At 44.2% G+C, this 11,712-nt stretch overlaps 1 protein-coding gene across 2 annotated transcripts in view; it reads left to right on the top strand.

Moving 5' to 3' along the window:
• Positions 1-883: 883 nt before the first annotated feature.
• The window catches only part of Cog2 (component of oligomeric golgi complex 2), a 33,560-nt gene continuing 22,731 nt past the window's right edge, over positions 884-11,712 (top strand). Inside the window, exons 1-5 of one of the 2 annotated variants that reach the window (XM_051201563.1) lie at positions 884-1,051; positions 6,028-6,189; positions 7,824-7,889; positions 10,045-10,125; positions 10,917-11,020. In XM_051201563.1, the coding sequence (XP_051057520.1) occupies positions 980-1,051; positions 6,028-6,189; positions 7,824-7,889; positions 10,045-10,125; positions 10,917-11,020 (485 nt within the window). In that variant the 5' untranslated portion in view covers positions 884-979. Of the gene's footprint in view, positions 1,052-6,027; positions 6,190-7,739; positions 7,890-10,044; positions 10,126-10,916; positions 11,021-11,712 lie in introns of those variants that run through there. The other variant, XM_051201564.1, reaches the window with a different exon arrangement.

Genomic DNA, 11,712 nt, shown 5'->3' with positions numbered 1-11,712 from the left:
TGCTGTTCTGGCTGGGGTTTGTTGGGACAGAATGTCAGTTCAGGTGATAGAGTCCAGGCTGCTCGCTACCAAATCCTGGGAAAGCAAATAGACACCAGAACTCTCATGCCTTCTGAGCCACTGACTCCCTTTAGCAGACCTACGATTAGCACACTAGGTCATATGTGTTCAGGTTACTTTCTCTGGTAAAGGGTGAAGAACAACGTTAGAAGGAAAGTTGTAGCTCCAAGCTTCTAGGAACCAGTCAGTTTTCCCAGGAGCCTTTCTTTCTCTGTCAGCACCTGGGCCCCTCCCTTGGTGCTTTCAAGTTGCCACTCTGGAATTGTAGTCAGGGGCTGAAAGCCACATCTCTCAATCCTATGTGTTCGTTTCATTAGGTTCAAGATGATATTTTGAGTTGAAAGAATGGTTTTGTTTGTTTCTTTGTTCTTTCACCCGAGGAACTGATAAATAGGATATTTTGGGGGTGTTCCAGCAATATCTTCCTGGGACTAACTTTGTAGACCAGATGCCCTCTAAATCACCAGATCCGCCTGCCTCTGCCTCCAGAGTGCTAGGATTAAAGGCGTGCACCTCCACCGCCTGGCTCCTCTGACCAATTTTTAAGGACCATCTTTAAGGGCGGTGAGGTTTTCTCCAAGGTAGAGGCTGATCTGGGACTGTAGGCAGCTCTGGGACAGACTGTCCTTTAAGAGAAAGAACGGCGATGTTCTGGTCCTTGACATTTCTCTGCAGTGCCTCTCTCGGCCACCGGAGGCAGTAGCGCCCGGGGGCAAGCGTCGGCCTCGGGCGCGCCTCTCCCACTGGCAACTGTGCGCAGCCGCCCGCGACGCTCGTCTATTGGCTGCCGCGCGTCACCGCCATACTGGCGGAAGCGGGGCCAGCGCGGTGCAGGAGCTGGATTGCCGCGTCCCCTGCGGTGTCGCCTGCGTCCTCTTTGCTAGTGGAGTCTCGGAGCTGTGTGGCGGCGGGCGGCGTGATGGAGAGACGCAGGATGAACCTGCCCACCGGGCCGGACACGCTGTGCTTCGATAAGGACGAGTTCATGAAGGTGAGGGACACCCTGCAGGTCCGCCGTCGAGGAGGCCCTGCGGTTCCCGAGACTCGGGCGGGTCGCAGGGACGCGGGGAAGAAAGGGGTGGGGATGTCCAGGCTGAACTTCACTCTGACGTTAAGGAGTTGGAGCATGACAGCCTCGTCACCCTGCAGCCCAGCAGTGGCCCTGCTTACAAATCCAAACGGAAAACACTTTGCTGATAGAATTTCACCCGGCAGGCACAGCCTAGGGAAAGGTTCAGGCTTTGGTTCAGGCTTTGAGCGGAACTGAAGGAGTTAGCCCTGATAGTTGTATTTCTCCCCAACCCCGCTGCCGTTGTTGCCACTTAAAATACTCCCCGAACATGTTTACACTAAATTTATTTCTTTCTTGAGACAGGGTTTTGAGTTGTAGCCCAGGCAGGTCTCGATTCTCTTGTTTCAATCACCTTCCAAGGGTTGAGAGCCTACAGGTTGTGTGGGTTAATGTGTTAAAGTTGAGATTTGAGGCACTTCAAAGCTACTTTCAGGGTTAGGAAATTAGACATTTTGTCTCTTTGGCACCTGAAATATTGAGCAAATGAGTGTAAGTCTTAGAGTAGTGTGTGTGTGTGTGTGTGTGTGTGTGTGTGTGTGTGTGTATGCGTATGCTTGTGACTCTCCTTTTACATGGTTTTTTCCCTCTTAATTGGCCCAGCTCTGTTTTGGTATTTGCATTCAGTTTACATGACCAAAGCTGTGGAGTTTTGGCTTTAATTTATATGTGTCTTCTTTACTGTGCCCACATACTTTTGTGTGAGGGATGTGTCTAGAGCCAGGAATGAAGCACTCTTATGTAGTGACATTGCTAAGCCACTGAAGTAAGTGTAGTTTGTAGATTTATTATTTTATGTGTATGTGTGTTTGCCTTGCTGAGTTTATGTGCATAGTGTGTGCAGAAGTCCTTAGAGGCAAGAAGACTGTTGGAGTTACAGGTGCTGGTGAGCTGCCATGTGGGTGCTGGGAGCCAAACTCTGGTCCTCTACCAGAGCACAAAGCATTCTAACCTCTAAGCCATCTCATCAGCCCTAGTGAGTGAGTTCAAATAGGATGCTTGAAAGAATGATTCAGAAAGCCCGTGTTCCATGCTGTGACTAAGAGCTACCATGAAAAGAGGATAGAAAGAGCCAAAGGAACAATTGGGGATAGGTTCTGGAGGAAGAAAGCTCACCCGGGATCATGGTTAACTCAGGCCTCCCGGATGCTTAGGGCCAGGAGCCTTTCTGCCTCATTACCCACTATGTCTTTCTCACACTGACATGATGCCTCTCTTAAACGCAGCATCAGGAAGTAGATGGCACAAAATGCAAGGAGTGAAACAGCACACAACAAACTGGGGGAATGAATGGCTGGCCTGCTGGCACTAACATGCTGTTTCACACTATCAAACCTCTGAGTGTGCCAAGCAATTTGTAGTTCTGTTAATGTGACCAGTTCAATTGTAGAAGAAACTACATAGAACAGCCATTCTCTGTGTAATGTTGGTTTTTGTAGGTGGAGGCAGAAGTTAAGGTCCTCTGTTTGTGTTTCCTTTAAAGAAACATTTTATGAGTTGGTTTGGAGGGGGGGGGGGGGAGTGCCTGCTACCCAGATTATATGTTTGTATCTTACTCAACATATTTTGCAGAGGCCTAGAATTTTTTTTTTTTAAAAACAAGGATAGGATATCAGATGCACATTAGAAGAGTTGAGACTACATGAATTACAGTCATTTGTTTGAAAACTGCTATTCGATTGCCATGGTGACAACCTGCTAATGCAATGGTAGCAATTATCTACTGACCCATAGGCATTCATTGAGCACCTACTGTGTACCAGCTATAAACCTGGACTTGAAGAGACAAGGATGGGAAGGTGTGGTTTGGTTATTGAGCATAATAAGAGGAAGAATGTGTAGGTTCAGAAACTGTACTTGGTCAGTGGTAGCTTTCAGACTTACCTGGTGTCCTTTTTTCCCCCTCCTGGACCGATCTACCTGTCTGTCTATCTATTCATTCATTTATTTTACATCCCAACCACTGTTTTCCCATCCTCCTCTCCTCCCAGCCCCTCACCTCACCTTCCTTCTACCTCTCTCATGCCATTTCTATTTAGAAAAGGGTACGCCCCCTATGGCATATCAAGGTGCAGAAAGACTAAGTGACTTGACATTAAAGCTGGGCATGGCAACCCATCATGAAGAACAGAGTCCCAAAAGCCAGTAAAAGAATCAGAGCAGCCCCTGCACCCACTATTAGGAGATCCACAAGAAGACCAAGCTACCCAACTATAACAAATATGCAGAGAGCCTAACTCAGTTCCATACAGGCTCCCTGGTTGTTGGATAAGTCTCTGTGAGCTCCTGTGACCCCAGGTTAATTGATTCTGTGGGTCTTTTTGTGTTGTTCTGGACACATACACTCCATCCCCACCCCAGCTCCTATAATCCTTCCTCCCTCTCTTTAGCAGGATTCCCTGAGCTCGGCCTAATGTTTGACTGTGGGTCTCTGCATTGGTCTCCACTAGTTGCTGTATGAAGTCTCTCTGATGACTATTCTTATCTGGTGTGTTAATTAGAGTTTCTATCACTGTGAAGAGATACTATGACCACAGCAACTCTTACAAAGGAAAACATTTAATTAGGGATGGCTTACAGTTTCAGAGGTTTAGTCCATTATCATGGCGGAACAGGGCATGCAGGTAGACATGATACTGGAAAAGCTGCTAAGAGTCCTACATCTTGACCTTCTGGCTGCAAAAGGAGTCTGTGTACTAGGTGTATCTTGAGCATATATAACCTCAAAGCCCGCCTCCAGGGTGGTATGCTTCCTCCAACAAGGCCATACCCCCTACTAGTGCCACTCCCTATGGGCCTATAGGGGCCACTTTCATTCAAACCACCACACTTGTTTCTTGTTTTCTACTCATTTCTCTACCTCACTTACTCCCAGTCACACACAGGTTTTGGCTGGAGAGTTGTCATTGGTGTCCCACTGTATTAGTTTTCTTATTGCTGTGACCAAATACCTAACAAAAAGCAACTTAAGGAAGTGTCTATTTCAGCTTACAGTTTGAGTAGATACAGTCAGTCCATCGTGGCAGAAAGAGATGATGGCAGAACTTAAGGCAGCTGGTTGGTCACTTTGCACCTGAGGTTAGGAGACTGAGAGTGATGAACACCAATGTTGAGCTCACTTTCTCTAGAAATCCCCTCACAGGCATGCCCAGAGATTTGTCTCCAAAGTGATTCTTCATCCTGTCAACTTGGCTGTATCAACCATTATACTCATCTTTTACTCTTAAAATCACAGCAGGCTGTCATTGATCCCATCACCCGCTCCACAGCTTTAGTATAGTCAGCTAGACCCTTCTTTTTGCTCAACCATGCAGACCATGCTCTCTTCATTTGTTTTTTCCTTTTTAAACAATGATTTGCTGTCTAGCCCAAGCTGGCCTTGAACTCTTGGTCCTATTGCCTTAGTAAAGCAAGTTACTATTGATTCTTACCCTTCTGGCTAAGATTGAGGACAGAACCAAATTTCTTAGAATACCTTCAATTCTCCATCAGGTAGCCTTGCTGTGACAACAAGCAACCCTAAATCACTTAGAATAAGACAGTCCACTTGTCACAGTGTCTTGTCCAAGGTCATATACCTGCTTATACCAAGACTGGGGTTGTGGGCCATGTTCTCCCAACCATCCAGGCTGATTGTGGCTGCAGATGGAAAAGCAGATGGCTTTTCTGTAGGTGGCTATGATGCTTTGGTTTGGGAGGAAGCCTTTTTGCCTGTATGATTATAGCAGGTATTTGGTTGAAGTTTTAACTGGTACCTGAAGAAATAGTGTATACAGACCTTTATATTTTAAGATAGCTCTGTATTAGTTCTCTATTCTTCACTGGTATGACTGAAATTAATCTGCTGGTTCCATTACAGTATGGTCTCTTTCATATTCACTTTGTTTCTCTCAGTGGAGTGAGAACCTGTGGGCATTTGCAAAGGATCTGCTGTAGAGTTTTCTGGGTTTGTGACTTTCCCACCCCCTGCCCTGCTGGGTTTATGTCACCCAGATATAAGTCGATAAGATTTGACTTTGCAAATTGCCTGTTTCTAGTCCTTCCAAAGCACCTGCTTTACTTTTCATGAAGATGATTGCCTCTTTTCAGTCATATTGTTTTGATTTATACAGTGTTTAATAGACTTATGTGATTGTAATAATGTGTTTTGGGGCCCTAACAATTTTGGGAACCATTACACCTGAATCTTGGTGATGGAGCAGCTCCACTAGTAGGAGGCTCAGTGGCAGGTAATGTAGATAGTAACCTGCCACCTGTGAGTGCATCAGCTTAGCAGGAGCTTCTGATGCCTTGAGGAGAAGCTAAGAGTATGGCTAGCCTGACAGACCACAGTGGGATGTGCTGGCCTCCATACCTGTTGCATGGAAGCCCATGCTTTGAACATGTCAATGCTCACTCAAGTGTGTTATGAAATATACTGGAGGTGTGTTATTATTTGGAGAGAACCATGTTAGGTGTATGTGTGCAGGTGCATGTGTGTATAAAAAAAAGGTCTAGAACATATGAAGTACAATGTTAAATAATGTAAAATAGATCAGTGATGTATATCTTATAAAACATGAAGATTTCATTTTCTTTTTTCTTTCTTTGCTGTTTTTCATAGTTTATTGAAAATTTTACACTGAACATTGAATACTTGGGAGGTTAAGAGAGGAAAGCTGTTTCTGCTTTTAGAAGAGCCTTAACTGAATTGTGTCATCTTTGAAACTTAAATTCCCGTAGACTGAGACCACAAGGAGACTGCCCTTGGCCCTTCTGGACACCTTCATGAGTGGACAGGCACCTCTGTCATAGCATGTGACCAGAAAGGGCTCTGAATGGGCTGGCCTTGTGGTAGGATGGCCCTTTCCTCCTTCTGTCTTCATGTAACAGTAACTTGGCTTTGCTGTCCTTTCCAGGAGGATTTCGATGTGGATCATTTTGTGTCTGACTGCAGGAAGCGGGTGCAGCTGGAAGAGTTGAGAGATGACCTGGAGTTGTATTACAAGCTGCTTAAAACAGCCATGGTGGAGCTCATCAACAAGGACTATGCGGACTTTGTCAACCTCTCAACAAACCTAGTGAGTTTCCCCCCATAGTCCCTACCACTGGTGTGGCATATAGGTCCTCTTTTGTGTAAGTTTGTTCTTAAAAGTACAGTATTTTAGAAATCAAATGACACTCATTAATGTTAATCACAGAAGGATTGAACTTGAGTGGTGGGTTTAATTTAGTTCTTGCTCACATAAATCTGTTGTGATCTTATTACTCTCTGCATTTTTGGTTTTCCTGAGATGGTCTTTTGTTTCTGTTGTTTTTGAGGCAGAGTCTTTCTCCGTAGCTGTGGCTGTACTGGCACTCTATATGTAGACTCTGCTGGCGTGAAACTCAGAGATTCATCTGCCTCTACCTCCCAAGTCCTAGATTAAAGTGTGTGCTGCCATTCCTGACTTTTGAAACAGGGTCTTAACCTGTTGTTCTGGCTGTCCTGGAGCTTAACTGTGCCGCCTAGGCTGGCCACAAACTTGCAGCAGTCCTCTGTCTCTGGGATGCTGCATTATAGGTGTGCATCACCATACCCAATGTGGCTTGATTATTCTTCTTTTTAAAAATAATCTTATTTGATATGTATTTTTCCTTTAAGATTTACTTATTTATTACGTTCTCATCTCCCATTCATGCCTGCACACCAGAAGAAGGCACCAGATCTTATTATAGATGGTTGTGAGCCACCATGTGATTGAACTCAGGACCTTTGGAAGAGCAGTCAGTACTCTTGACCTCTGAACTATCTTTCCAGCCCCTTGGTTATTCTTAAGTAGATACAGGGTATTACCTGGGAGTATAGTGAAAGGAGGGTAGCAAGAAGCCATTTTTGTTGGGTGCTGACAGGTTCACAGCAAGTTCCATTGGTTAGGCTGTTTTGCCAGAGTACATGACAGCCACTCTTGGTGGGAGTCTATTCAGTGGCATGACACACATACACATGCTATCCGGAAGCAGGGCCAGCACTGATCCTCAAGAGGCCAGCCTTCATGTATTGTGAGGACCATGTCAGTTACTTATCAGAGCAGCATAGGAATGCTCAATTTTAAAACTCAAATGTTTCTTTTTTCTTTCTTTTTTTTTTTTTAAATCTTGTTCATATTTTATTTTGCTTTTAAATGTTTGTTCAAAGACATATAGAAACTACAACCTCTGGGACTTTTAAGAAACATGAAAATGAATGAACTGTGTTTGTGTTGTGAATGTGTTACAGTTACTAAGATGGTTGTTCCAGTAGAATTAGGAACTTAGAGAGTTTTATTTCCATTGTGTTTAGTTTGGCTTTCCCCCAATAGTTATAAGGTTTAGGTGAGATGTCCATCAGACTCTGGCAGCAGTCAGTTGAAAATCATCACTTTCAGATAACAGTCACTTCTGATTAAAATCTTTACTCATTAAACTTACACTGGGGGCCAGGGCTCAGTGGTGAGCACTTGTACTCAGTGCTCTCTAGTGTCACCAAAAAAAAAAAAAAAAAAAATCATCCAAAGATAAGTAGTATGAAAGGAGGCTTTTATATACTCTGACATCCTTCTTCCCATGGTCTACATGTATAGCCACAATCGTTTCTGTACTCTGCCAACAGTGATCATGGACACTTCGATCGTTACACAGATCGTTACACTGGATTAGGACTGATGATTTTGAGCTGTCATGATTTTGCCTCTAGGTCGGCATGGACAGAGCCCTCAACCAGCTTTCTGTGCCTTTGGGACAATTACGAGAAGAGGTTCTGGTAAGTTCCCCCACTCTTTAGCATAAAACATGATATGCCTATCTGCTTAGAGATCCAAGAATTTCTAGTCTGCCAGTTTGTTGTTTTGGAATGGTCAGAAAGTTTACATCTCAAAAAGAGTTACAGATAAATTATTCTCTGCTTTTAGCTTGTGATATTGCAGTCTACAGCATGACTGGTGTAAAGCCATCTTCTGGTGAATGGCTTTAAAGTGACTGGAGGAGGAGAAGGAAAAGGTAGAGACTCAGTCTGTCAGTGACCAGTCACTGGGTCAGAGCTGGCTTATATCATAAGCATTTGCTGTTTTATAAGTGTTTTCCCAGGTGATAAATGATGTGTGCTTAGGTTCCTACTGTTAGTATTCAGGAGGCATCTTCATTGGCCTGTCTTTGGGGTTCTGACAGGATATGCCCTCAGCTGCAGCCACTAAAAGCACCGCCTGTGCATATTCACTATGTCCCTTTTAAAAGGGCACTACCTACTTCCCATCCTTCTCTCTCTCTTTCTCTCTCCTCTCTCTCCTTCTCTTTCCTATCTCCAGAAGCTGGTCTCCCCCCTTCCCTTTCTCCTTTTTATGATCCCTTTCCCTAAACTAAAAAAAAAAACAAAAAAACAAAAAACCCACTACATGGCATCTTTCGAGCGCCACTTTTCTTAAATTACACCTACCCTGCTCATAGAGCTCCTTAAACCCTTAAGCACCTAAGGATGATACCAATTTAATGAAATATTCTCACACAAGAGTTGTAATGTTTCTCTGATGTACTGTGCAGTGCAAGGAAGCCACTGGAGATGGACTTCTGGGTGAACATTACAGGGAAGTTTGGCATCATGTCAGAAGGTCACTGTGCTACCCTGTCCTTTGCCTCCTGGTCCACCCCACGGTTGCCTCAGGTCCCCTGACTGCTAGGACCTTTGGCACTGTGGAGCTATCATGTACTTGGTTTCCTGTCCCAGAGTGACCTGTGTGTATCACATGAGCTTGAAAAACCTTAGACCATGTTTGAACATGTCACAGGTAGACTTCATTACATGAGGAAATGGTGTCAGTGTCAGGTGTCTGCAAGGAAGGAGGCCTGTGGTGGGTGTTACCTCCATAGCTGGGCTTTGAACTCGCAAGCAGTGTGGATGCTGATGTCTTGGTTGTTTTTCTGAGGCTCTCCTGAGTCACTCTTCATAGGATGAAGGGGAATGATTCTGTGTTCCCCTCCTGGGTTCCACATGCCTGTGACTGTACCTGGAGTTCCCAGAGTTCCCAGAGCCCCACCCTCAGCTTTCTGTGGAGATGAATAGCAACTAACTGTTCTTTGCCTGTGGCCAGCTCATCACCTCAAACCTTCCCTCTATTCTGCTGTCTTCCTTCCCCTTCCCCACTGTATGCTAGTCACTTTAGCCACACTCTGCTGGGTGTTTTTTTTTTTTTTTTTTATCCTCAGCCCTAAAGCAGGCCTTTGAGATCCTGAGATCAGGATTAAAGTGTGCCATTGTTTGGCTTGCCAGTAGCCAATGTTACAACATTTTGTAACATTTATTGAATGAGTGAATTTATTTTTCTGTAGAATTTTTGTGATTTACCCATTTTATTCTAGTTTTCATTGCCTTCATTCCTAATTATCTCCTAGTTGGCCTAATTCGGTAGCTTTTGGATATGTTTTGTTTTTCTCTGTTCTAGCCTCGTGCTCCTGACTTCTTGGCTCCTGAATTTCCTCATTCTTAAGATGCTTTATCCATCCATATTTCTTGTGTAGATTCTAGCTTACCCAAGAAGAAGCCAACACCCACCCCTAGTTTATCCTTCTCTTGAAAGGGAAGCCTGCAAATACCAGGATGTGCCTTGCTCACCCTGCACGGGGCTGTCCTCATTTCTTGACCTTCTAAAACTTCCTGTGCTTGTCTACAGATTTTCAGGGTCTGCCCCATATCTTAAATCTCAGATGCTCACACACACAGGCTTTGATTGTGCTTTCTCCACTCCAGCTGTGGTGTCTCCTGTATGCCACACTTTTGTCACTAGTCTCCCATGACCTTGGCTTTGTATATCACTGTGCCTCCATATCCTGGGTGCCTCACTAAGTCTTATGAAATAGAATAGAATGTGTCAGTTTTATAATGTTACACTTCATTTTTGCAAAACAATTTTTTTATTATTTTCAAGAGTCTTAGGTCGTCTGTCAGTGAAGGAATTCTGGCAGTAGATGAACGAATGTCTAAGCAAGAAGACATTAGGAAGAAAAAGGTATGCTGTGGTGTCTACCCCTAAACCTTGGTTCAGTCTAGTGCCTTATCACCACTGTGGAGTGTGTGGTTTCTCTCAGGGTACTCTACTGAGAAGAGCATATTGACATCAGAATGTCTGTGTAGCCATTAAGGGCAGCACCTAGGTGGTGTTATGCCTGGTCTGTGAATAAGGTGAGAGGAGTAGCAATAATGTTTTAAAGTGATGTGTTACATGCTATAAACACTTCCCAGGCTTCTCATGTTCATCACTTACTGGCTTATTGAAGGAAGACAAAATTGGAGATGTGCCTGAGTGGTCACTAGATTAAATAAGTTAAATAGTAGCACCCCCACAGTAAAGCTTAGCAAGCATGCCATTTGTCCCTAGCACAGAGAGTGTTCTTGTGCACTTTGAGAGTCAGAAGCTCAATTTCTGCCAGCAGCTCAGCATTGTACCATGTGTCTACCTTTGTCCTTCTGTAAACTTTTGTAATAAGTGTCTGTAATAAACTGATTCTTGGGTATGTAGGTGTGCTGTGCTTATGCAGTGAAAGATGAGTATATTGGAAACAAAAAACATGGAAATGTATCTTAAAAAAAAGTACAAGGGCTGGCAAGACAGCTTGCCATCTTATTTTGTGTTATTTAATATCTTATAATAGATTTTTGAAATTTCACTGTAGACAAGCCAGAAATGAGTTTATATTCTTGGGAATTCAGGATTATGGAAGAATATTTAAAATGTATAATGTTGATCTTTGCCTCTCAATATCCTAATTACTCTTTTGTTTTTATTTGACATCTTTATAGATGAGTGTGTTGAGACTTATACAAGTTATTCGATCAGTTGAGAAAATTGAAAAAATCTTAAACTCTCAAAATTCTAAAGATGCATCTTCACTAGAAGCAAACAGGTGAGTGTTTTCACTCAGTCAGCTGTGTGTCACCTGCCTATAATCCCAGCATTTGGGAGATGGATGCTTAGGGGCCAGTGGTGTTGACTTGGCTTTGCCTGCTGCACACTGTGACAGTCCCTCCTGACCTGTCCTCAGTCAGCACCTGATGCCTATCCCAGCTTCTTTCCTGGGAACCTGTTGTACTGCCCTTCCTCTAATTCCTGCTCAACCCAGGGTGCAGTCTCAGAACTCTACACTTAACACATACCCTGGGAGTCCTCACGTAACCTTACCAAGGACAATGAACTGTCCGCTACATGTGAGCTTTTCCAGGCTGGGATTGGGATTGGTCTGACCCCACCAAAGCCTGTCCAGCCATTCTTCAGACATGTGTACTCATCGAGTGAGAAATTGACTCTCTTGTGTTTTCTCCACTTTCTCCAAGGCAGAAGAGCTCTACTCTTCTTTCTCCCTTATCTCAGGAAATGAGTACTCGTGTCCTTTCTCCTGCTGGCTAGGGTGAAACTGCTCTCTTTTCCCTTTCCTTCCCTTTCTCATGTCTAGAACCCATCCCTCCTCTACCCTAGTGCCAGCTTGGAATCTTGGTGGAGCAGTTCTCAGTGTTTGCTCATCTCCCCATTGAGCACTAGGCTGGAGCTGCAGGCTGATGGTGGGTCATGGCTGCATCTGCTCCCTCTCACTTTCTCCTC

The sequence above is a fragment of the Phodopus roborovskii genome, unplaced genomic scaffold, assembly GCF_943737965.1.
Source record: "Phodopus roborovskii unplaced genomic scaffold, PHOROB, whole genome shotgun sequence".
NCBI lineage: Eukaryota > Metazoa > Chordata > Mammalia > Rodentia > Cricetidae > Phodopus > Phodopus roborovskii.
Note: the sequence above shows the minus strand (reverse complement) of the source record. Positions and strands in the feature narration are given on the sequence as shown.